This window comes from Porites lutea, chromosome 6 (assembly GCF_958299795.1).
Source record: "Porites lutea chromosome 6, jaPorLute2.1, whole genome shotgun sequence".
Lineage (NCBI taxonomy): Eukaryota > Metazoa > Cnidaria > Anthozoa > Scleractinia > Poritidae > Porites > Porites lutea.
Genome location: NC_133206.1, coordinates 14,451,287 through 14,478,301, shown reverse-complemented (window position 1 = coordinate 14,478,301; position 27,015 = coordinate 14,451,287). Strand labels below are relative to the sequence as shown.

At 38.1% G+C, this 27,015-nt stretch overlaps 1 protein-coding gene and 1 long non-coding RNA gene across 2 annotated transcripts; one reads left to right on the top strand and one right to left on the bottom strand.

Annotated features, from left to right (window-relative positions):
- Positions 1–17: 17 nt before the first annotated feature.
- Positions 18–3,393, top strand: LOC140941915 (DELTA-actitoxin-Afr1e-like). Its single transcript, XM_073390919.1, has 4 exons — positions 18–125; positions 1,604–1,673; positions 1,925–2,119; positions 3,056–3,393. The coding sequence occupies exons 1-4, from the start codon at positions 18–20 to the stop codon at positions 3,391–3,393; spliced, it is 711 nt and encodes a 236-aa protein (XP_073247020.1).
- A 17,404-nt stretch (positions 3,394–20,797) lies between these two features.
- LOC140941575 (uncharacterized) lies at positions 20,798–22,811 on the bottom strand. Its single transcript, XR_012166479.1, has 3 exons — positions 22,779–22,811; positions 21,570–21,696; positions 20,798–20,879 (listed from the first exon to the last, which is right to left on the bottom strand). It is a non-coding gene; the product is annotated as an uncharacterized lncRNA (long non-coding RNA).
- Between the last annotated feature and the right edge of the window lie 4,204 nt (positions 22,812–27,015).

The following is a 27,015-nucleotide window of genomic DNA, read 5'->3' as shown; positions in this document are numbered from 1 at the left end:
CCTTTTTTCAGTGCATAATGTCTTTTCAGTCAATTCTCCTCTTTATAAAGGGGGCCTTTCTGTTGCTTAATGTAGTCACCGAAGGTACTTGCCGCTACTACGCCGCTCGAGGAATTAAGTCTAAGGTAAGTCGTGATAAGTTTCCTAGGTAGATTAAATTGAAGAAGAAACCAAAGGCAACAATGGCAACCACATGTGGGAGTAACGGGACAAATGACTTTGTAGATACTTGTTGTACAGGAGAAAAATTGCGATGTCAACAATCTTGTTACGAGGGATTGATTTTCAGTACTGGTTTCATTGGTCTTTCAATAATATTTTAATGAAGAGTATAGCGACACTTCAGAGACATGTTTACGGCAATTGTAGATTCAAAATAGAAAATGAGCAGATAAAAACTGTCCCAAACAACTCTTATTTTGTAAAAAGTCAAGTAAGAGTAAAACTTGGTCACGTGGTACAAATTCACGTTTGCCGTTTGCAATAAAACATGGTAAGAGTAAATCTCTCTAATATCATCTCAGTGCCGGCATTTTTAAAGCTAGCTATTGGCAACATTGACAGTTTATTAAAAATAGCAACAATTGCCTGTTTTTCGTTAGTTAAAGTTAAAAACAAGAACGACAGCAAATTTTGACACATTCTCTCGTCTCAAATGCAGCTACTGTCGCGTGATTTATCATCAATTCTACCACGAGCGCTACCTGAACCTGTCGTGCGAGTTACATTCCCAGGTCATAACATCGTTTATATACAGACAAACAAACAAACAAACTTTTAAAATGATATTGTACCGAGACAACAATGTTGCAGTCGTTCTTTCCTTCATTTTTATTCTCCTATTATAGAATTGAAAATGAGCATCGTTAGGCTGTTTACCCTTCTGTTTTTCGTTCTGCTGATAAGTCAGTCAATCTTTGGGTCTCCCTTCAAGCAAGACAATCATGTCGAAAGGAGTCCTGGATCGTCCTCTAAACGCACTGAGGTAAAATAGTTCTCTTTAAAATAAGATAGTCAATTGGTGTCTTGTGTTTAAGACGAACATGAAAGTGTCTCTTGGGGGTGGCGTGATATCTACGGAAATGCAACTCACTGTTCTAATCGGATCTCGGTTGTTTCACTGAAACAAAATGAACCCTAATCTCGGACCGAATATAAAACCGACTAACACCCCCCCCCCCCTTCCAGTTCAGAATTCTAATCTCGACACTCGCTTTCCCTTTTCTCCAAAACACCGATTACCCTTGTGAGTGTGTAGTGCTGCGAGTAGATAGTAGGTAGTTTTACACCTTAACGCTTGAATGTATAATAAACATTTTTATAATTTTAAGCTGTAAATCTATTGAGTTCTTTGCGATGTGTCCCTCAATAATCAATGTTCAGTTTTGCGAAGTGCAAACTGAATGAATACACAGCCATCACGAAATTCTTGGTGATTTCGCTAAGGCTCGCAGTGATAATTAATTTTTAGCCGGCTTCCGATTTCATTTCTGTGCCCTCAAATGTACTGAAATACACAGAGGAAAAATTGGTGACAAAAAAGAATACTCATTCCAGTTCGTATTCGGTGGAATGACCTTAATGGACATAATTTCCTTCACAGATACAGGGACGACAGGGCTCGTCCTTGATCTCTACTCGTAAAGAAAGCGAGGAGAAAAACAAGCGAAAAGGTAATTGCATCAGTTGTTTAGAAGTTGCGTACCATAACCTTTGGAAACAAAAGGGAGAAACAAAAAGAAGCTGAAACGTAAGGCTGCACAGGCTAGCTGTTTGGTAGACCAAACTATTCATTACAGTTGTTGGGTTATTCTGCAAAAACGAAAACATTCATTAGCCGACTGTTTATTCAAACTTGGTTTGTTTTAATACCACTAAGTGTGCAACTAAAAATTTTATCTTGCTGTGTTCTTTAAAATTTTAGCTGACGCTGGTGCTGTCATCAGCGGTGCTCAACTTGGCTTGGGCATTCTCACAACAATTTTAAACACCCTTGGTAGCATAAGCCGCAAGGTCGCCATTGGTGTTGATAACGAAAGTGGATATAAATGGAGAGCAGTCAACATATATTTTTATTCAGGGACGTCAAATCGTGTTTTGCCTCATGATGTTTCTTCAGGTAAAATTAATATTAATAACATAAAAGTTTAAAATCCTTTCTTTTAGTAATGACACTAAGGCCAGTATGCAGGATGGTGTCATTAGCTTGTTTGTTTTGTTTTCCCAATTCAGACCACGTGATGTTCTTGGGGGAATTTGTCTTTTGTATAATTATGCATACATAACATGTGGGTGCACGTGCAAAAGACGACATTGAAAGAAACAGTTCTCTGGGGTACCATCACTTGGTCTGAAATGGGTAAACAAACCATACAAGCTAAAAAGGTCTGATCTATTGCTATAGAATCCATTTTGGTTTTCTTGTCATATTTAATTTTTCTAGTTAATCTCTGCGAAGAGTTTAACCTGCAATCAGGCGGTCCTTCTTCCCTTTTTGTTTTGGGGGCCTGATCACAGGTTATGCGAGGTTTGAAAAATAAAGCCCTCGTTTGTCCAAGAAAGCAAAACCCCGAGTGATTCTGGTAGTAGTAGTAGTAAAATGAGTTCATCGCGTGCAAAGGGTCTATTACCGTATGAAACCAAGGACGAACTCAGCGACCACTTATCCTAAAGAGTAAAGAAACTGTATTAGAGGATTTGCCCATTCTTGAAATTTTGCTGACAACAGGTTTATGTTTTGCTTTGTCAGAACGGCAAAATGACTTCAAGGGTTGAAAGAGCTTCTTAAACCAACTAAACTTAGTATTCATGTTCAGAATGAGAATCCCTTTGCGTGTAATATTTGGGGAAAAGATAAGCAATCACTAACCTGACACAAATAAAATTTCTGGGTGGCAATAAAGGACGACATGTTAATGATCTGACACATTCTTCGTAAATTTTGTTTTTGGGGTACATGCCTCTATTCTGCGATGCTCGTTTGCCATGTATCATTGTGACGAATGATCATGTTTATGATTTTTGTTTAATTGCTAATTTGTTTGCTTATTTCTAGGCACAGCTTTGCTTTACGGCGCACGAAAAACTGCGGGGCCCGTTGCGAGAGGCGCAGTAGGAGTATTAACATACTACATCCCACACATCGATAAAACACTTGCTGTTATGTATTCCGTTCCATTTGACTACAACTGGTACAGCAACTGGTTTGATGTTTGGCTTTACAGTGGTAAAAGACGCGCCAACTACAATCTTTGGTACCGGATGTATTACGATAATCCCTTCAAAGGAGATAACTACTGGCACGAGAGAGATTTGGGATCGGGACTCCGAGCAAGGGGGGCCATGTCTAACTCCGGTCAAGCCACCATCGAAATTCACATACTGAAGCAGTAAATATTCTCTTGTCATTGGTTAACTTTATATGTAAAGTTTCATTTCTAAAAAAGATTTAAGTTCCTTTGCAAAAATTTAAATGGGACAACCAATGTGGTCAATGTGATGAAACATTTTTCTGATTATTATACATCGAGAGAAAAACTTTCCCAAAAGAATCCAAGTATATAGCTAATAATAACACTTCTTTTCCTGGAAGAGTCTAAGTTAGCATATTTGCCATGCACTAAAGGGTGTTTTCCTGATTTCTATTCATCATCATCAATTTGAGAATATTTTTGTGACCTTAAAAGCCGGAAAGGACTAAAGCTGAGCAAGTAAAGGAGCAAATACTAAATATAATCAGTGATTCACAGTGATTGTGATATAAGATTATGAGGACGGTATTTTCAAAAGTTACGATTTCGAATTTGTCTGTTTGATGAAACTCCCGCCAGCCATATATGTAAATCAACCTAATACCTGTAAAAGACAAGCGGATAATAGTCTAATACTTGTACTTGATTAATGCTCACGTTGACTTCATCGAAAAAAAATAAAGTGTGGCATAAAAATTCTCATGTCAGTATTATTGTTGACTAGACATTAAAGGATACGAAATGGGGAGACTGGGGAAAGAATGAAACGTTGCCAGTACTATTGAGCTATGCCAGTGAGATCTAGTGACCTTTAATTGGTATGTTTATAGAAACAAATGTGCCAATTAAAAAGTAACAATTCACTTACAATCTCGAATGCTAATCACGTCGAGTCGATTTTATTTCTCATATGAAAAATGTCAAGAGGGGGCTTTGTAAAGCAGGCACCAGTCTACAATAGGCCATTTGCACGATGGCGTCATTTAATTACTACGAACAGAATTCTTTTGGTTTTTCTTTTCATATTTAAATTTGGTAAGCCAGTGAGGTTGAAATAACAAAAACCCTAATTTTCAGAAGAAAGCAAAACCCTGAAGGATCCTCGTCATAGTGGTAAAATGACTCAATCATGTAAATTTCCTATTTACAATTCTAGTTGCGGGCAACAAGAGGAGGGCGGAATCCTAATCTCCAGGTTGTTATTACGCATGCGTCGCACCACGAATATCACTGGTAACCCAGGCTCTGTAACAGTACCACAGTACGGTTCCAGTAAAATTACAGTGTTTGTGTGGGGTAAAAATACCATCCTAAAATTTCTAGGTAATAATAAATATAGTTCAATGAAACTTACTCTGCAGTTAATTGTTGTTGTCCTTATTGCTCTAACGAAGTTTCGTGATAATTTGCGGTAATTTGTTCAAATTCACTCTATATACAATAATAATATACAAGGTAGGAAACACGAGATGCCATTTTCGCCGACATGCTCTCATTCAACACAACTTTTTCCACGAAATTAGAACTCCAACGGAAAATAAACATGCCAGGATAGTAGAAATAGGATAGCAGCAGATATAGAAACTAATGAAGCTTTCCCAGATAGAGAAACGAATCCCACAGACTTTGACAAACTCGAAGGATATAATCCAAACAGACCGAGAATATGCTCGCCGAAGCAGCCGGGCCAGATCAACGCGCGGCCAAGAAAATGAAGCCTGGGCACTGTACAAAAAAAATCCATCCCGGGAGTCCTGAGGTGACCTTTCGGGGAACCGATACATCATTTGCCCAAAGCCACCCTACCCTGCTGAAAAAACACTTAAAAAAACACTTTTTTAACAAATTAAAGCAAAGTTACCCCGTGTGGGCTTAAAACGTGCGGTTTTTTTTTTTCTCTCGAGCAATAGCAAATGGATCTCTTTCCCTTTTTTCTCTTACCCCCCGTTTTAAGAGCGTGCGTGAAATAATGACGCTAAGGTAATGTAGTAGACAATTGCCGTGTAAAAATCAACCCGCTATTTTTTTGTATTTGCACATCAGTTAATTGTGCACTTTAGTGCTCACGAAAGTAAATAGAGTAAAGGGGTTAAAACTTCCTTTTCTAATCGACCTTTTTTGAGCTAAATGTTTCAAAATTTGTCTTTATCTCTAATGTTAGGAGTTGTTGCGTCCGTTTGCGTCCGTTTGCACGCTGCCTTTACAGCTTTTCGACGACAGCGACGCCGATTAAAACAAATGTCAACTTAACAAGAATTATATATTGCATGTATCAATATATTTTTTTATATATCAGTTTAACTTAGCCTTCTTTAAACGATGATCTACCTGCAAATAGTTTTCTTGACCATGTCTTCATTAACGGTCAGAAATTCGTTCCCCCATTAACACAACAGGCAAAAGTTCATGAATTTCAGTACTATAAGTTGCAAGTGCATCTGGCGTTAAAAATGGTTGAAGTGTTTTTATAGATTAGGGGGTCGGCCTGGTCATCCTAAACTAATTACCTTTTTTGTACGATGCAAAGCCATGCCAATATCCGTGGACACATCTTACCGTAAAATGGATACGGTCTCTTAAACATGAAGTACCCTTATACCTTTCAATCCTATCAATGATCAGCATCTAACCTCTCTCTATCGTACCAATTCTAATTCAAACATTGAAGGTCGTGTGAGTGGAGAAAATAATCAAGAAAAGTAAAATGTTCCAATATTTAGATGAGCTCTCCTTAGAAGAGCCAAAAGAGGTAAATTGTGAACAGTGTGAAGAATATGTGGGTTGAGACCCCGGGGGGGCACTTGGGTATTTTTTGGGTGGGTATGTGCCGCCCGGGACTCCAAATTGGCACCCCGTTCTGGAAAAAATTTCCCCTAACATTGATGCCCCGTTCAGGAAAGGGCCAATTTTTTATACCCCGTTCTAGAATTCTCCCTAAAACTGATACCCCGTTCTAGAAATGGGCCAATTTTTTATACACCGTTCTAGGGTGCAACAAGAGTACAACGGTTTGCTTGTTAACGCGCTGAACCGTATTTTTAAAAGCAATCTGTCCTTGAATAATTTCAAATGGCTGCTTACACAAAAGTGGAGCTTTCGTGCGTTCGAAATATTACACCCCGTTCTAGAAAACGCCTCTGAAATGGATACCCCGTTCTAAATCAGGAGCTTCAAAATCACGACCCCTTTGGGCGGCACATACCCGTATAGGTAATGTATGGGAGTACCCCCCCCCCGGTTGAGACGCAGGGTTTAAGTTTCTTTTAAATGCTGTGTGTGCGGAAGGGCATGTCTCTGAACCTGAAATGAATAAACAAACAACAGGAAACAAATTGTAAATTCTATTGCAAGTTTTATTTTATAAATGTGTTACGGCGTACATGTCGGTGAATATCTTGTTGTTCAGAAAGAATCGTGTTATGAAACACTGATTCTTGGCCACCTCTGCTGTAAACTTACTGAGCGTCAGTTCTACGTTTTAGTTGTTGTTCCTTGTCTTATGCAATTAGTTCTGCTCCGTTAACTACAATATTGTTTTAACAGCTCCTTGGTTAATATTGAAAGTGCGCGGATCAGGTCTCCAACTAGCGAACACTCTATCGGTATCCAATGATGAACACTCCGCTCCAATCTTTTTCGTCGGTCTTCCCTGCAATGCTTTTCTTAGCGTCAGCTGGGTGGACCAACTTTACCTTCAACTGGCCAGCTCCAACAGGAAACCACATATTGGCAGAGTTAACGGCCAACAAGCCTTGCCCTGTCGCCACATTCATGTACTGCTTGAGATCTGGTCCTCCCAGCATGTTTGTAGAAATTTCGTAGTATCCCCTCTGAAAAGATCCTTCCCCGTGTGTTGTGACAAATACGTACACGAACACTTCATTCGCTTCTGGTGGGACTCCTCCACCTTCCATTTTTAGGTCGTAAATTTTTTCCTCCTCGGGGAAATTCCGGCAATTCGCCCAGTGGTGTGACTAATGGAATATAGGTTGCCATGATTTAGGCGAAGGAACTGGTGAGTCGAAACTGATGTGGAACTGAGGTGCAAGATCGGTAATAAACACGGCTCTTGCGTAAAATTGGGTGGGACGTTCGATGCTCCAGTAAATATACAAGCTCAGTTGACATCCCGGATGTTGTTTACATTTGGAGTTTTGCCAGCTTCATGCTACACGCGTCTTTATTGGCTGCTCTGACACATAACAATGAAGGAGTTGTTCGGTGCAGTGAAATCTTGAGTTCAGGAGTCGTGTTAAGAGTTGAACAGGTTTTTTCCGGACAGTGTCAAACTGTTAAAGGATTTATCCGCCAATCCGTATGATCGGATTAAGAATCCCTCGACAATATAGTCAACATAGTGAAATCGCACGTCCTTTTGGCATCTTACTAACTGACACATAATTACTGCATTTGCCTCGCAACGAAGGCTAAAAATATATTAACGGTCTGTTGCCATATCATTGGAAATGTGTCGTATTTTCCTCACTGTTTTCCGTACTTCTGCTACAGTTATGATAACCAGAAACTGATTAACAAGGAAGACCTTTGATCATTTTCTTTCTTCTCCTTACCTTTATGGGCGATTAAGCAATTATATCATAATGAGACTTTACACTCTGATAACAGAGGGGTGACAAGCTCAAGAGTAAGAAAACAGAAATTTTATGTGGACATTATCATGTTTAGTGATTATTATTAAGATGTCCAAAAAAAACTTTAGAAATACTTACCTTATCTCCTAGTTTTGTTCTTAGCATTTTTGACACTTTCAGCGCCATTCCAGCGAGTTTAAGTTCTTTCTTTGTTTTCTCTAAAATTTTCTCAAGTGACGACCGTTAAAATCGCCACAAAAACCCAGCTTATAATGATTTTTGTTACGCTACAATGATTCTCACTCCTGAGCTGTGGTAACATGTGGAACATGCTCATAAAAGGTGAGAGGGCAAAAGTTCACAAATGTTGACGAAATAATTTTATCACGTTCTCATTTTGTTGTCAGTTAGTTAAAGATATTCAGCACGTTTCGGGCCAGTTTTTATATCACGATTCTCGAAACTATCAAAAAGTGAAGTTTAAAATTCTCTTGCTAAATGCAAATGCAATGAAGTTTGAATGGCGAAAATGATTCTATATGAAGGATGGAGGGTGTGAACATTTAAAGAGTTTTTACCCTTAGAAGACAATGCAACTGACTGGTGCCTAAAGCGGGGTATGTCCCGCCCAACAGGATTTGTTTTTCTGGGTCTTGAGTCTTAAAGAGGGTATACAATTGCGTTATTTGGCGTCTTTAAGGTGTGAACATTGGTGGTGCGGGGTCTGAATCATTGTGGTACCAACGATCTTATTATTATTTTTGCTAAATCTTATTCTCTGTTAAACAGATTTTTTAAACGGGGGTTGTCTCGACCCCTGCTCAAACTTCCCTTATGTGTATGCCTCCCCCCTTCCCCTCGGGGAGATCGAATTAAATGGTAAAAGTGGAGTCATGTTTTAATTCGTATTCTTAATACAAAAATTCTCATACGGAGTCATAAAAGGATGAATGTATGCTTTTATTCTGATCAGCTGAATTAATGCTCACACACTGAACTCCAACACTAACGACGGTTAATGTCAAATAAGAACCATTAGTTTTCAACGGATTTTTGCACACATTCTCTACGTTAAAAAAAAGATACTGCGTTAATTTCAAAGACAAACGTGGAAAACACGATGCGAAATGACCACTAGAACTAGAACAGCAAATTAAAAGAACGTTCAAGCCGTTGAAAATGGAAAAAACTTAAGAAGATATTAAGAACATAGGCCAAGATAATGCGGTGCAGCATACAACGTTATAATGAAGTTACCGTAGATAGAAAGTAACTAACGATGTTTGGTCAAACTTAAGTATAGTCCAAATAATCCCAGTCGACTGATGGCATTATTTTGTATCAAGGTTAACAATTCAACAAATAAGTTAAAATCGTAAAAAATAATGTAAGAAAAGTTAGTCCTTGCTAACACGTCTCGGATAAAAACTCGAGGTTTTTATTTTGAAAAGTGTACGAAAATGGAGGGTTTTCAACTGGTCCTTCCGTCCTTCCCTTTTTTTTTGCCTAACAGTGGTATACGGAGCTATAGGCTCCATATCGTGACAAACAAAAACACACACACGCACGCACGCACGCACGCACGTACACACACACACACACGCAAACGAAAAATCTAAAAAAGGCTAGAGCAGTTTGGATACAATTCAAAGTAACTAATCAACTTCTCGTTCTGTCAGATTAAACATTAGACATTTTTTCAAAACGGCTTTACTGACTTATGGCAAAATAATAGAAACTGCTGGTAATAAGCTAAATATGTAATATTTGCAACTTGAGAGTCAGTTGTTCGTCTGTGCTATACCAATCTGTCCTAAACGATTTACGTGCTACGATTTAAAGATAGCTAGAGCCAGTTTCTTTTTTCCTAAAACAGGTCATGAGAAGTAGTTAGTTGCTGTTCAATATGCTTATGAGTGTCTGATGTTGCCCAAAAGCCGAAAACTTTGTAGAGACACCCACACGAATCCTTTCATTGTTGTAGACGCCCAAAGTTTTGAAAATTATCGGTGCATTATATATACCACTCTTCGGAAACCTTAAATTTATAATACCCTTGTGTTGGCACACATTTTAGGAAATATTTAATGAACAATTGCAGGGTGAAAGGATAAATAAAAGTTAAGGTTTTTATAGAGAAGTATATAGACCGCATTTTCATAGCAACTGGCATGCTCATGCTATGCTGAACTTACTAATTGGCCCTGACTCGGAAAATCCCGGCCTTTTTAGCTTTAAATCGTTGTCGACCATTTAGGACAGATTCGTAAAGCCACAAATAGGTAGGATCCATGGAATAACGTTCTCGCTATTTCCATTAACAGGCCCACTAAAATCATTGACATAAAGCAAAACTTGGCATTTAAAATTTAAGGACAACTCTGAGGATATTTTTAGAGGAGTTTATACAAATTGGCCAGGCCTCTAGACTTAAGATTATCTCAGTTTATTAAAGAAAAACAAACACTCGTTATTGTAATAAAGGGAATACATGACTTAATGTTTAAAGTCTTTTTCGGTGCTGCTTGCCGCGAATTTTTGTTCATTTTCTCTTTCCCACACGCCATCCGAGGGGATTTGGGACGTTTTTTTTTATTTCAATCATAAGATGAGCTGCACCAGAGGAAGCCATGGCACCAGCTGCTCTAAGCTCTGATCCCAGGCCCAGGTCTTTATAGTGCCAGTTGGCATCACCCTCGAAAGGTCTATCATCTTCATACATTTCGTAAAGCATTTGAGAGTTGCTCCTTTTATATCCACTGTAAAGCTTAACATTCCACCAATTTCTGTCAAAAGCTTGAACATGAGGAACATAAAACATGATAGCCAGCGTTTTGTCGATTATACAGTACGTCATTACTCCAAATACTCCACCTGGAAAGAAGTTCTTTTGTCTTCGTGCTTTGAAAAGCAGTGCTTTATCTAGAAACGAGTTCGAAGACACAAGCAAGAAAAAGCTGAGTCAGATTCAGTTCAAACTGTACTACAGACTAATTTTTTTGTTCTCTTTTCCCCATTGTTCAAATCCACGCCAACAAGTTGGCAGCTCTGTTGGCAGCCAGGAAAATGGCTAACCTTAGAGTCCAGAGGAGCGCCGATTGAACACATCTATCACTTCTCTAACGTCTTAACGTTTAAATATATAACCTCGTGGCCTCGCTCAATTGGTAGTTTCAATGCTCAATGCAAGATCTTTAAGGTGATGTTACACGAGACGACTCGCAACGACAATTTTGCAACATTGTTTCGAATGGTTACAACATTGCTCCAACATTGCCACGCTGTGTTGCCCTAAAAACCGACGTCAAGGGGGGGGGGGGGGGGGGGAATCGTCCCGTGTAGCATCACAAATGAAGAGAAACTTTTCGTACTGGGCCTAGGCCAAACGTCACACTTTTCATGAGACGAAACAAACTTAGTGAGTTAAGTTCATAAAAAGTTCGACGTCGGGCTCAGTTAAGTTTGTCTCTTGATAACTTTGGATCGTCCAACACGTTCTATCCGTACGTCTGCTTCAGACGGATAGAACGTCTGAAGATCGTCTCCGGGACAAACGTCCATCTTCACATGCGACGAACTAAACTACAGTAACTGATTAAACAATTGTATGACAATATGATTTAGGCTCGTTCGGAAAAATTTTAATTTAAGATTGCTTTTTGGTGTGATTCAGCTGATTGGTCCTACGCGTCCAAAGTTCGACTTCTGACACAACAGCGGATCTTAGCTTAATTTAGGTCCACTCAAATTAGAGGTTTGGTTCCCGGGGGGTACTTCTATGAGTTCTTGGTGCAGTGCGCCGACCGGTTCTCCAAATCCTGACCCTATTTCAGACCAAAAAATGTCATTTTCCACACCCGTTTTCAAACCTGGCCTCCAAAATCCATACCCGTTTTCAGACCTGGAGGTGGTCACAAAACGCAACATTACATGTTTACATAAAACAAGAAATTATGTCATCATTGCTCAGATTAAAACCGCAACAAAAAGATTTCTTAAAATGCGTTTCGAATTCGCATATTACACTTCCTTTCTTATTTATATGGAATTGAAACGACAAGCACGTTGATACACAACCGTAGTTCCTTCGTAAACCATAACCGAATGCAGACCAAAATGGGCAAAATCTATACCACGTAGGGGCCAAACCACCTCCCCAAGTGTTTCATCTAAAATTGGGTTTTTGGTGAGATTTTTAATAACTTTGTTGATGTTGATCGTCTGCTTGCGAAACTTGGTAGGTTGATATAAGACAACATGCCAATCATTTTAAAAGACTTGTTTGTAGAACGTGTTACTATATGACGTCAAAATTTTTGACGTCAAATTTTTATGAAACTTAAAGTTTGGAATTGTTTTGACTTCTCAACTGTTTAAGACAGAGCGCGTCAAGAGAAGTTGAAAACCGAAAGCAGTATGTACATACGACAAATACTGGATGAGATATGACATTTTGAAGTCCTTCGGTGATAAACCTAAATTAGACTGGCTTTTTGTCTTAATAGTAGTGCAATTCGGACATTGCACATTGGTTGTATTAAATGTAGAAGAAGAAGGGAAAAAAAATTATAAAAAAAAGATTTTCTGTTATTCCTGGAACCATAAAAGCAGATTTGTGACGTATTAAAAGGTCACGTGACCAATAATTACTTTGCCATATTATTGTCCTGGAGGCAAAAATGGAAAAATTAAAACCATACGCTTTTAGGGACAGTAAGAAGTCTTTTTTACCAAAACACCAGCTCAGCTAGAAAAAAAACTGAGAAAAAAATACCGAGGAAATTACTTTTACAAAAAAAGTTTGGAAAACTATTGTTCCGGGGGGGAAACACTGATCTGTTTTTAACTAACCATAACTCGGGAACAAAAAATCGTAGCGATGAACAGTTTTCAGTGTTTTACTCCCCTTGATACCCACTTTTAGCCTGAATTTCATCCGATTGCTTCGAGCCGTTTCCTTCTCTCAGTAACGTCTGAATCGACCAGCCGTTAATGACGTCCAGTGACGTCACTACTACCCGAAAACCGGGCAGTGATATTGATTTTTTGATTGTCTAAACATTCGCATAATTATGTATAACAAGACGCTATGGAGCGTACACTTCGGCATCGTGGTTGTGGAACTGATTAATTGTAAATGCGGAGGAATAGTAAGAAATGAAATATGGTAAGAGTAAGGTGGTAATTTGTGAAATTAAGGGATTTGTCAGGATATTCTGAAAAGAGCAACATCCAAGAGGCCTACTTGCCAAAAACTAGCATTTCGGGGCAAATTGTCTCTGAGATATTAGCCCAGTTATGATCTGACGAGTCCACACAAATCCTTCTGAATTTGACTTGGGTCTAAACGTTTAGAATAAACGTTTAGACCCAATAAATACTAGCGGTGAATAACAAGTCTAACAAAACAAACAGTGAAAAAAGAATTCTCTATTTTTCTTACATCTGGCTTCAAAAACAGCATAGCAGTCTCATGTACTGGTTAAAGATATGTAAGACATGGGTAAGGAGTCAATTACGTTGAGCATGGAATTGGCTAAAACTCAATGTTACGAGTTCGAATGTTTTGAGGATAATTATTCACTGACGATCAGCACGCAGGGATGTCGGATTAACACAAGGAAGTTTAATACCAAAGGAACATAGTCTTTACAGAGCTTTAAAACACAGCGTCCGCCACGAAAAACTTGACTTGAACTTAAGGAAAACTAAACAGCCTCTCCCAATAATAACAAACCACTCACTTGAACTTCAGGTATCTTACGGCTTCCGCCAACTTGTGAACAGAGAACTTGAAAATCGACCTTCGTCACACTTGACTAAACACAGCACTCCAGACTCGTGGGAAAAAACTTAGTTCGCTCAGGCCACTTAAGGCATGACTATCTAATTAAATATGCATATTTTGTTAAACGCTATTTAGAACGGTTTGCTTCCATCAGTAATCCTGAAAAGTGAGATACACATGTGGCTCAAAGAAAAAAACACGTGATATTGCTTCGTCAATGACGTCACAAAACACGTTTTCCTAAACGGGGAAGGGTTGCAAATCTTAATCTTAGGAATTTTCACTACCAAAATGTTACATAAACAGTGTAAATCGTAAATTCGCCTTGTACGATTGAAAATGTTATTTATCCTATTAGCTATTTAACTCATTAATAAGTCACGTGACCCTTTTTCTTTTATTTACCAATTCCTATATAACGTAAACACACATACAAGGCGAATTTTTAAGAACCTTTTTTAGTAGTCTCCGAAATGCACCTAAAAGAACTTGTTGCTCTCTCATTATCCTTTCCTCATTTTAGAGTAAATATTTTGACCGTTAATTCTCAATTGTCAGTCACGTGACGAAAATTTGGGCCTCTAAAATGCACTCATATTGCTAAGGCCATTAAGCTACATTTGCAGTTCAATTTTTAGGATAATTGATAGAAGCAAACCGTTCTAAATAGCATTTTATCAAAATATGTATATTTAATTAGATAGTCATGCCTTAAGTGGCCTGAGCGTCAAAAGAACTCGCTTGGAACTTGTATACCGTTTGACATAAAGTTCTAGAAAATACCAAACAGGCGAATAGTAGTAGCTTTTCGACATATTTTATAATTTCAGTAAATGATGCAAATCTGCTGACTCATGCTGAAATATAAACATGCCCTAATTAATTATTCATGAATAATCCAAAAACGTAGAGAACGTTCGAGAAATTCACGCAACGCATGAAAGCAATTCTGTCAACCGTTCTATATCATGTAGACATTTCCGAACGATATTTCTTGGTTTGCCACTTAAAAATCGTGTTTAACTTTTTGCATGAATTAAAGCAAAGGAGTATTGACGTCACTGGCGGCATTAACGGCCGGTCGATTCAGACGTTACTGAGGGAGTAATAACGACTCGAAGTAATCGGAAGAAATCCAGGCTAACCCACTTTTAGATGAGACACTTTAACTAATAATTAAAAATTTCACTTTACTGGGTTTTGTGACGTCATCCTTTGTGACGCCGCTATGTGCCATTTTGAGAAATTCTTCAGCTTAAATTGAAGTGGACATCAATTTGAGCAAACACCACAAGTTTAGTATAATAATGTTGAAAATAACCAAAATTAGGTTTCATGAAACATTTGGGGGGTGGTTTGACCCCTACGTGTACCCGTTCTCAAACCAAAACGGCGCAAAAATCCTACCCTTTGGGAAGTCACATACCTAAAGCGAGGTTTGCAGGCAACTGCAGGTACCCATAAAGAAAATCAACTTAACTCCTCTAGACCCTGCGGGCATTCTCCCTTACTTTTTACATTATTTTTTAAAGTAAAATTATGAACTAAGAGCCATAATGGTCATTATGGCTCTTGAATAAACTTAAAAGGAATAACACACAAACTGCTGTTAAAAACATCAGAGATAACAAACGCATTGCATAACTGACTTTTATAATATCGAACTTGACGTTTCGTATGCTTCAACTGACATCTTCAGAATTGACCGTTAACATGAGTAGTAATTAAATTTGAATCAAAAAAACAAAGTAAGTTAAGTAACTAATTACCGTGAAGGAAAAAAGAAGTAAATGTGACAGATGAGAAAATTTGCATGAAATTATGCAAACTAGTATAAGTAAAGCTTTTCGCTGCTTATATTTTCATTTAGGGCTCGTTTTAAATCCCTAATAAGAAGAGCCTCCTTGATTTTACAATCGGTATTTGATTTTCCTCTTGCTAAAATGTCAAAATGGTGCCATTTCAAATTGTAAACAGTTGAAGTGACGAGTTCTGCAATAGCTGATAAATGACCGTTAATACTGGTGATTGCCTTGAAGTGTTCAGTTTTTCGGTCATGCAATCTCCGTGTGGTTTTGCTAATGTAGAAATCCAGACAGTCCCAACAACTAGCTTTATATACAACATTGGACATTTGAGAACGGTTGAGCCTGTCTTTGTCGGGGAAAAGAGACTTGATGCGATGTGTGTTTTGCGTGTTTTGGAAAATAACCTTATTAGGGATTTTAAAAACCAGCCCTAAATGAAAATATAAGCAGCGAAAAGCTTTACTTAAACTAGTTTGCATAATTTGGAAATGGAAATTTTCTCATCTGTCACATTTATTTGTTTTTTCCTTCACGTTAATTAGTTACTTATCTTACTTTGTTTTTTTTTTTTATTTAAGTTTAGTTACTACTCATCTTAACAGTCAATTCTGAAGATGTCAGTTGAAGGATACGAAACGTCAAGTTCGATATTATAAAGACCTCTATAAAAGTCAGTTACACAATGCGTTTGTTATTTCTGATGTTTTTAACCACAGTTTGTGTGTTATTCCTTTTAAAACTGAGATGGCCAAAAACCAAGAGCATTTACGATATTGAATGAACTTATCATCAACATCATGAAAACAACATCATAACTTGTCGAAGAGGTTTTTTCCCAAGCTCGAGATATGAGCCGAAATATGGAGTTTTGTAGGGGAAAAGCCGATATGGTTAACATTTGGGCAAGTGTTGCATTGTGAAATAACCTACCTCGGTTCTACCTCGCTTAGTTCTTTGTTTCTTTTCGTCCTGCGTGAATTCTTATCGACCTTTCAGGGGCACCCAACGTCAATTTTCGGAAAACATCTGTTCGGAAGACGATTTGAGATCTAGAAGTTTCGGAACATTTGTTATAAAATTTCTTGCTTGCCTGCCTCTCCTAGGATTTTCGAACATGTAAAAAATGCTACAATTGCCCATTTTAAGCGGATTTTTACCCTAAAAAGGTCATCTAGAATTTTCGGGAGCCTTTTTTCTGACTGAAATTTTCGAAAAGTTAAGTTTTGATCCCTATAATTTTCGGATCCCTAGATTTTCACCTAGGAAATCCGAACAGATGAAAAATTGTTAGGGGATAAAAATATGTTTATATCTACAGTTTAAAGACTAAATTACGTTCAAAAATGCTATGTTAAGTGGTTTTGAACTATATTCTCGTTGGGTGCCCCTGACCTTTGGGTCTTTAATTTTAAAGGGTTGGTATATAAACCAAAACTCGGAGTGGACCAAAGGCCACCAATAAACCACACATCAGGCAAAATGGCAAACAAAAAGAGAACTAGACCTGGTTAAGTTTTTGTTCAATACTGGTTTACAGTTTTAGTAAAGGGGGAATTCTACTCAACAGCATTGTTTTTCGTTATTTCTGCTCTTTTTCTTCCAAATCTAGACAAGACTTCATTGAATAATAAAATGCTCAATAAGGTCGTTGTCGTTGGCTCAATGTGCGACTGTTTTTGGATGGTTTTGATGAATAAAATTTGGGGGAAAATGTTTAAAATAATGGAAAATTGAATTTGGGGAGGTTAATAATTAAAATATGAAGAGAATAATTAGTAGACAAATGCCAAACTAACTGGTCATTTATGTGTATACCTTTTCTTCCCTTATTTCTTTCCTTCTTAAATCAGCCCCATGTCCCCCCTAAAACAAACAGCCGAATTTCCCCCTTAAAAAGCTATATCAGTTTTCCCACACAAATCCTCATATTTCGACACAACGGCGCTCTGGTCAAATTTATATTTCGAGCTTGAGCTACCTTAATGGGTTACGCTCAAATCCTAAGTAAGAAGAAGAGGGAGAAGCTAAAACCATAACAAAAACTTAAAGTAATGGAAAAAAATTTGAAGGAGGGGCACGTACTGACTTGTTTCTCTTCCAGCACAAAAAGTGATTAATCAAATTGGGCGAAGACTACGTAGAAATGGCCACCCCGTCTCCTAAAGGAGACATTATAACAGTGTCCCCGATAAGCGCTTTCATGCTAAATTCGTGACATTCATAGTTACCATTATCGACTCTACGGGGAATGACCCTATCTGTAACTCCTTGTTGCAAGTAAATATCAATTGCTCCCCAGCTATATCCGCTTTTATTCTTGATGCCGATGGCTATCTTGCGATCTACACCTATGATGCCATCCAAGATCCCTTGAAGTACGCCAACAGTTAGTGCAGCCGCTGCGATTATGTCAGCTATGTGTGAAAAAAGCCAAACAAAAACGTTTAGGGGTGTGCATTTTTTCTATACGATCACCACAATCGCTAGCCTGCGAATACAGCCTTCCCTCCTCGCTCCTCGCCGCAAGGGACGTCTCGCCAGGAGGGACGTCTGCGCCTGCAGTGACAAAAATTCCATGCTGTGATAACACATAACTGTCCGGAATCTGGTCTCTGGTTTGTAAACTTTGCAATACTATTGTTTTTTCTTTTTGTTCCTTCCAGGCCTCATCACGGTTTTCGACGCCATTTTGACGAGTAGGCAACCGCGTGAGAAATTAGTGATTGTAGAAGAATCTAATGTCGAATAATTTCCGTAAAACGGGTGTTCTGAAAAAAGATATATGAATTAAATAAAGCTACACAGGAAAGGATTTTACTAACAAATTTTGGGGGCTGTTACTGTGCTTCAATTTCTCCACAACGCTTGCTTTAGATTTTCCATATATTCACGGTGTCTGCAATTTTTCCCGGAAAATTTTAGTCGGAAGAGAAATTTTTACAGACAAATGTATAGAAAATTTTATAAAGTGGTTCTAGCGAATGTAACTGCATGTTACGCCCTTACATTTTTTCAGTAGAATCGTTAGGAGTCAAAGCTTTAGTTTACACTTCATATTTTTTTCAGAACCGCCGTTTTAGGGAAATTATTCGATATTAGATTCTCATACAAACACTGTAATTTCTCACGCCGTTGCCCACTTGTCAAAAGATGTCGTCGACAACCGTGATAAGGCTTATTGTTACTGAAAGGACGCTTGGATTTTTGACGGTAAAATAATGGAGTTAACAACTTCTGTTTCTTTCCAGAATTAATTTGCCTTTGGATCAATGTTTTACCGCCAGCTTCAGTAGTTCAAAAGGTGGATAGCGCTCGGATAAATCTTTACCTAGCGGATAGCTCAAATGATTCACCCCTAATACTTATCCACTGGATAGTGATTTATCCGTCGGCTAGCGCTAACTCTCTCCTCCGCAGAGGCTCTTGCTGGGTATCACAATAAAAATAGCAATAATCGAAAAATAAAAAGTGCGAGGGGGGGAGGGGGGGGGGAGATGGGAAGAGGGAAAAGACGGGAGCCTCTTTTCTCTCTCTCCCCTTCCCACCGTGCCCCGCGCGCTTTCTATTTCTTTCTCCCCAGCCTCCCTACGACACAAAGATGCCTCTGCGGAGGAGAGAGTAGCGCTAACCACCTATTGAACAACAGGAGGCCTGAATGTTTGGTTTTGTTACACTGGGACGTTACGAAGGTTTTGTTATTGAATCTTCTTTCTTCTATCAATGCTGTTTTAAACTTCAAGTTGGAAACACGCAATGAGGAACCTGATCGAAACCTGACGAGAGGCTTTGGTAGGGATAAAAAGGGAAGAACGTTCAGAAAACGTCTTTTAAAAATATTCAACAGCGTGGTGTGGTAGGTTTGAGCCAATAATGACAGATACTCAGTTGTCAGAAGATGAAGCGGCCAATCCGCAACAACTTCGAACAAGGCACAAGTCATTGATGGAGGTGGATTTATTTTACTGCCTAAATATTGTGAGACTGGTACGATTATACCTTTTAATTATCTTGCCTTTTCCAGTTGAAGGAGCACCAGCTCGGTTACAACTTTCACAGACTTTAGCAGCGATATGATCGTTAAAAATTTGGCCTTGCGTTACTTTTATTTAAGTATAATAGTTTTAGGTGCTTTTCTAGCCGTTTCAGGACTCCTAAAATCAAATTTTACAGGGGAAACATGCCCCTGTATCCCCTAGTAGGCTCACCCTTACGGGTTCAGATTAACTGCCCCCTCCCCCCACAACTCCAAACCCTGCTCCGCGGTCCCTACAAATGCATGGCATATGTTCAAGATACCTTCCACTTGCGGCAAATTTATAATATATAAACTCGCAGCCTCCATTGGGTCCATACTGGGCTCCAACACGAAAGACTCTTCGAGATGTCTTAAGCCATACAATTTCGAAAAAAATTTTGAGGATCTCTTTTGTATTTTGGGAGCAGACCTTTGCATGGGGTCTGTTATTGCTTCTCAATAAATAAATAAATAATTAATTAACGTATGAACACCTGACCTATGTTACACAATAAAGAAGGAAATGAAAGGTATATTACGTGTTGGTTCTTGGACACTTGCTTCTGTGCCTAGAGACCCGACACGGCACTGGTGTCTCAGGACATTTCATGGGGTCATACATGAACAACTGACCTGGTTCTTGACGCTTGGTCCTTTGCTCTTTTCGTTCCTGTCGAGATAAATATGTTCAAGCAAAGTTTATTTTTTTTATACGATCTCTCTTTATACCATAGTGGTAGTGCTGGCGACAACCAAAGACGCTGACATTGAAGGGTGAAATATTTTCCCTTGGAACTAACTTGAATTTCTCTTTCTCCGGTACCAATACATCGATAGTATTAACATGCCTCGCAGGCTACCCGTGAATTTTCGTTTAAGATAAGTATCGCGTTTTCCCGTGTGTATATGCTCAGTAGTATGTAATGGTAACAGGACTGAGTGGAGTCCAATTCGGTCTGTAATCATAACTATAACAAAATTCTCAAATCTGATTGGTTCTCAACTGCCCTGATTTCAGCCTTAATTGGACAGTTTAATAGGACAGTACGCGTCATGCATAAGTAATTGGACAGTATGCGCCATCACGCGCGCTCTTAAATGGCTTTTTTTTCATTGCTAGCGAAAAAATCTTGGAATTTCTTTGGTTTTGATTTTAAAAAGAGCCCTATATATCACAAATTTTGTTAAAGTTATGATTAATTGGTAACAGAACTTCGTGTCATCCAATTCGGTCTGTAATCATACTTGTGATTAAACAAATCGGACTCCCGCTACGCGGTCGTCCGATTTTGTTAATCACTCGTATGATTAAATGAGAAATAGAACGGCTAACAATAACTTCACCTGGACTTTTGTTGATTTTTCAGCATCCTTTGCCAATGCGACTTTTGATTGATTTGAACGCATTCTCAGTCCTTCAATTTCCTTTATATCAAACAGAAACATTTGTGGTTTTTAATTAAAGTCAATATACATGTTTTTAACCTAATTCTTTTGTCATTTCTAAGTTAAATTTCCCCAGTTGTCCTTCTCCTGCCTTGAAAAATAGCCTATTTGAGATACTTCTGAATGGGATGACCAGTGTGGAAAAATAAGAATTAGCGGAAAGTTTAAATGAACAAGCCAGATGCAAAACAAAATAATGAAATGGCAACAGCACCAATTAATTTAACTTTCCCAGTGTTTCCGGCTACACTAGACCAGCTAGAACAATTATTGTGCGGAATCACTTATCTAAACTTTGGAATTTGGGGAAGGCTCAGAGAACGGTAAATAACAGTTAAAACACACTTTTCGTTTTTTATTTGTTTTGCGAAACAAAAACAATGTCCCTTTTCCTGTCGTTAAAGAATGACTATGCTTTTCGTGGTGCATTATGGGCGATACAGACTGATCAAACAAAATTCTATCATTTTGATAAAAAACAAAAACAAAAAACAACAAGTAACCATTGAATTAGCTTAACTAACTGCTGAAAGGGTAACGAGACGGCTACACAGCTGTGCCACAGTACTGCTCAGAGGCCGTGCCAGAGGTCTCTGATGAATAAAAAAAATGCAGCTTCCACACAGGAATTTCGAGCAAAATAACTCCTTAAAAAACGTTTTTGTATACCTTAAGCCTTGGAGATAGTTCAGGATCGCCGTCTTTATGATCGTCTGACATCGGAGAGCCCAAGGTGGTAACAGTTATTCCAAGGATCAAAACAAAGATGACAAATACAGTGTGCTCCATTCTGAATCTTAAAGGCAATTAAAAACCTAAAATATTTATACAAGAAAGGAAAAAGCACTGATAGAAATTCTAGGGGCAAAGTTTGCCGCACAACGTTAACGCTGTTTTATTGATTTGCGGAAATGAAAGCTTAGCTAAGCTTATGTAACTACTTAAATTCAAGTGAAAACATCGGGTGCCGAAATTTCATTTTTGCGTGAAGCAAAAGTTTTATTAAACGCAACCCGGTTAATTTTCCTTCTTGAGTTAAGTTTGAGAAGACCAGGAGGTTTACAAACATTGCCAAGGAAACAAAAAGTGTGTATTGTTTGATAGGGTTATTGAAACTGCGAAAATGTTGCTGCAAAAAGCATGCCATCAATTGATACGAAAAATTTTGAAACTCTCTCATCAACACAAGTTTCCCATTAAAATTATAGTCTTAAAAAACATGAACTCAGTTGTTTTTATCTTAAAGTAATTTTCTGGCGAACCGTTATTAATGGAAACTTCCGCAAAATTATTCCTCTCCCTCACGATTGTGTCTGAAAAGGAAGCACCTTACTAAGCTGACGTTGGAGGTAATTAAAAGCTTTATTCCTCAATTAAAAATTCAGGAAAAGTTGTCAGTGTTGCACTGGTTTGAAGGTTTTTTCGATTTTTCAGCCTTAGGTAAAGAACGAGAAACTTAATCGAAAGAAAAACCAAGGAAAGGTTGAGCTGCATAGGTGATAAAGTAACGCCCAAATTTGGTTTTGACATGATGAACAGCCAAGTGAATTGAACAGGCTTAATGAAGGAAAACAAGAATAGTCGTAAGAGTTTCAATTGATTGTTTAAACATGAAAGAAATTTTAGCAAGTCTTATTCAGTTTTTTTTTAAAGTGCCGGACAGGCTGTTTATTGAACATAAAATCGAATCGAACATAAAAGTGTGCAACACTGAGCTAAACATAAAGCTCAAAGGATCTAAAACCTGTCGCAAAATGAGTGCTTTCAGTGGAAATTTCGTTATTAAAAACAAGAATATTATTTTAGAAATCTATTTTCTTTAGCCAAAGACCTGTTAACTTTTTTCGTACGAAATACAATCATTACTGGGGTACTCACCTCAGAGTTTTTAGTATCTTCAGGTCCTTCACTGCAGCAAGAAAGTTCTGATTTAGCAAGAAAGATGAGCTCCGTTTTATAGAAAAAAATTTGAAAAGATACAATTCCGAGAAACCAAATAAGGAAAAAGGAAAATTTGTCGAAGATGATTTTATCAAGTGCACAACTCTTATAAAATGGGTCAATTGATTGAAACATTGCGGAATCGAAAGCATCTTTTCTTTTCAGGACGATTTCCTGTACAAATTTTCCTTAATGGCCACACCTTAAAACGACTCCTTGAAGGATGGGAGTAGGAAACACTAACTAGACTTGAAGAATTGATAGTTTAAGTTATCATGTAACTATATTGTAAAAAGTGACGCTCCTATTAAAAAGAATATAACTTTTTCGATTTGTAAATATTCATAACATCATAAAACAAAGGTTGACTAACGGCTTGTTAAATAGGCTTGAGTTAAAAACTTCCTGTTTGAGCTCAGCATTATTAGACTTATTATCTCTTTAAACATAATCTTTTTTCTTTGAATTGGTTCATTTGCTAAAGACAGGAGTGTGTGGAATTCTTTACTAAAATACTAGAGGTCTGTGACTTAAGACAATCGCAGAATAAACGTCGCAAACTTAGGCGACCACTTCCAAAGCTTGCTGATATTCGACCCGGAAAAATAAAACAGGAAAATGACAATTAAATGACCACAAATCCATTAATGTGCTTTTAAAAATAGGTTCGTTTAAAGCTAGCTGTAGATGACTATCTTTAAAAGTCATTAAATATATTTGCTAGGGCTGGCTCAGTCTAAAGATACTAGAATGCTTTTTGATAATCAAAAATCATATTTACCACAATCATTTTAATGATCATTGCTCGTTTAGTTTTCCCAGGTCAACCTCGTTCCCAGGGTTCTCTCCTACCCTTCCCTACCGAGCGAGAGAGAGAGAGACGGGTAGGAGAGAGAACCTGGGAACGAGGTTGTTCCCAGGTTAGTTTACAATTACCCTCTGTTTTTTCATAAATAATCCCAATGGCTTATTTTCGGAATTTTATTAACTAAAGGTAGTTCTGAACCCAACACTCTTTTGATTTTCTTGTGCTGTCCTAGTGTGTGCATTGTCGTATTGATTCCTGTCAGGAGCCCATAACCTGTTCCTCTAGAGGAAATTTAAAGTCAGCATCCATCAGTCAGGTGTTCCTCATTATGTTGTTCTTCTAATCAGTAACTTATGGTCAAATTATATGTGGCCGGGGTCATGAGTTTAGAGCTCAGCACCACTGAGTCAGGCAATTCATGATGCTCTTGAGGACGGTTTTTAAATCATGACACTTCACTTTAGTTGGCACGCCTGGAACGTCTTCTAATATGGAAGCAAAGAGCTAAGGTCGATCACTGAGTGCCAGGATAATGAGTACGCTTGAGTTAATACTTCCTGTGGATGTGTGACTCAGCAACAGACTTCATCACTAAGTTAAAAGAAATCTTCCTGCTTTTGGATCAGTACTTTGTGACTTATTTATGAAGGATGACATTTCAGACTAGTCTTTTAAATTCACGACATTTTTTATAGAACTAATGTTGTTTTAAGACTTCCTAGAAAAACACCTGGTTTTGTTGGATACCGTTTACGCGAAGGGAAAAGAAATTACTGTAAAGATAATCCCTTTACTTTGAATTCACTCGTTTTCACTGATTTCACCCGAATTAACGTGGTCAATTCCAGAGTTTATTGAGATTTCACCGGTAGATTATTCGTTCTTTAGCTCCCCTCACTCCATTTTTCAGAAACAGGAAATATTATTCGTGATCGGCGCGGCGTATGTTAATTGCATTCAATTTGAACTAAACAGAACCGGAACCAAAACATCATGAGTTCTATATGTACCAGCTAAAACATCTCCATTTTATTCATTTTATACTCTTTTGCCCAACAGGAGTTTCAATTCAAAAGGAACTAATTAGAGTATACTACAGTTCAAAGAAAGAATGATAAAAAACGGTTATGCTGAAGTTCCACTAAAGTTTCTACCTCAAACAATCAAAAGAAGTTCCGTTTCGAGAGCATTCTAAAATGTGACCATTTAAATGCGATATGTAAACTGACAAGTTCGCACCTTATAAGGAAATGCTGACTTTTAGACCATTACACACTATACATGAAACTGGTCTAGCTCTGCCTGCTTTTGGTATGATATGAAATAGCTGAAGAACGCGATTACCCCTCCATTCTGAGAAAGCATACTAGAGAAATGTTCTTATAATTTGCGATAGTTTCCTCAGTCCTATTCTCTTCATTTTCAGAGGTTGACCGTGTTGTTTTCCACCGCATGATCATTTGTTGCAAACAAGGAATCCGGGAGGAGAACTTACCCGGTGCGTTTGCCAAACAATCTAACAATATCCAAAGGCACATTTATCTATTATCACAAGCCCAATTGCGATACACAATGCTTGATTCGAAAACAACTTATGACTTTGTATCAGTTTTTCCATTCCTACTGTATTGTGAGTTCCAAAATAACCAAAACAACTTCAGTTGGTATAATAACCATAGCGGAATCTAAACTTCCTTGGTAATATCTTTTGTTTGCAGTGACAGTAAGCCATTGCTTACCAGTGCTGCTAACCACTCAAGGGATATTTCTTGATACGTGTTATGCCTTTTTAAATTATTAGAGAGATTAAGGTGTCATGAGGACTACGGCAACGAGACGTAAAAAAACCCTTGTTTAGTACATTTTAATCATTTCAGCTTTGTCGTGACTGCACAACTCCTGCACCGCGACGTCCTAATTTCACGTTTTATAGCGGATAACGTACTAAACAGGCAACAACGAACTTTTCCCTCTTTTTCTTCACTTGGACATGGCTCTTACGAATTCAATTCCAGGAGAGTTCGACTACCCTTGGCAAAGAAAACGAGTTGCAATAATCGCGATAAAGTTTTTTTTAGTCAGAGAACGCAAATTTTCAACAAACGTTGTCACTACCGTCGCCGTCATAGTAGGCAACTAACATTTTGAGTATTTATAGTAAAGTGAATAAGAACGTAAAACTCGTTATGCGCATCTCAGCTGGTTTGATTTTACTGATTTACGTACTTTTACTTTAAATAGAATAATTTATACATTGAGTGAATTAGAAAACCAGCCATTCGAGTTAGCTTGTTGGCGCCATCGTTTCATGATAAAAGCAGCAGAGATGAAGCGCACAAAGCAGTGAAAATGCCTTGAAATCTATGAGGCATGTTACGGTTGAACTATCAAGAAAGGTTAAAAAAGCATTTTTGTAGTAAAATTTCACACTAAACGACTAAAAGAAATAGAAAAATATGGAAAAACTTTATATAAAGTATGCAACTGGAATGTTCCCTTGTTGATTTTAGCTCTATCCCGGATCATAGTGACACCCACCCAAGTAATCTATAAAGTACAGAAATCTAAATGACAAGAATTTTTATTTATACAGCAAAAGGGATTGCTAAAGCATTACTATACACGGAATTCATGGAAAACAGGTCTAGTTTGACCCTGAAGGGATGAAATCCTGGCTTATCCTATTATTGTAAAAATTTGCAAGTTAGAAGCCGGAAAGTGGCATCATGAAGTGTGAGCAAACGGCGGCCCAGTTTACTATGTATACTCGAGCCATTTAAATCTTCTTTTTTAGCAGGTGTTCTCCTATTTAACTATTACGACACAAAGGGAAAGTTAAGTCATGTTGAAAGCGCAACAGCAATATATTGGCAAGGAATACGGCTAAACAGCAGAACAGACCGTACACTTCATGAAAGGAAAGGTGGCTAGCTGAAATCTTGGACAGAATTGATGAAATGGATCAGCAAACCCCCTATCCATCCTCTTTCTCCCCCCCCCCCTTCTCCGCCCCCCCGAAATGAAGAAAAAACCGAAAGAAGGTCTAAAACGCGCGACGGCAAACAAATGAACAACAAATAAAAGGAGGCACGAGCAAAGTTAACGTTATGTTTTTAAAATCCCTGCCTTTTTGTTGTACGCGTTGCCACCGGATTTTAAGGAACCTAATAATTTGAAAATTATTACATACTACCCAAACTTGAAAATGATTGAACACATTCTCCGAAAATAACGTTCCCTCATTTCCTGATCACCACTCAGCCGTTTCCCTGTTCCCACGTTTGCTTGTTTACAAGTGAAGCAAATAGCAAGTACAACCAGTTGAACTGTTCGAACGCGGCCATTTTCACATACGGGAAAATGAGA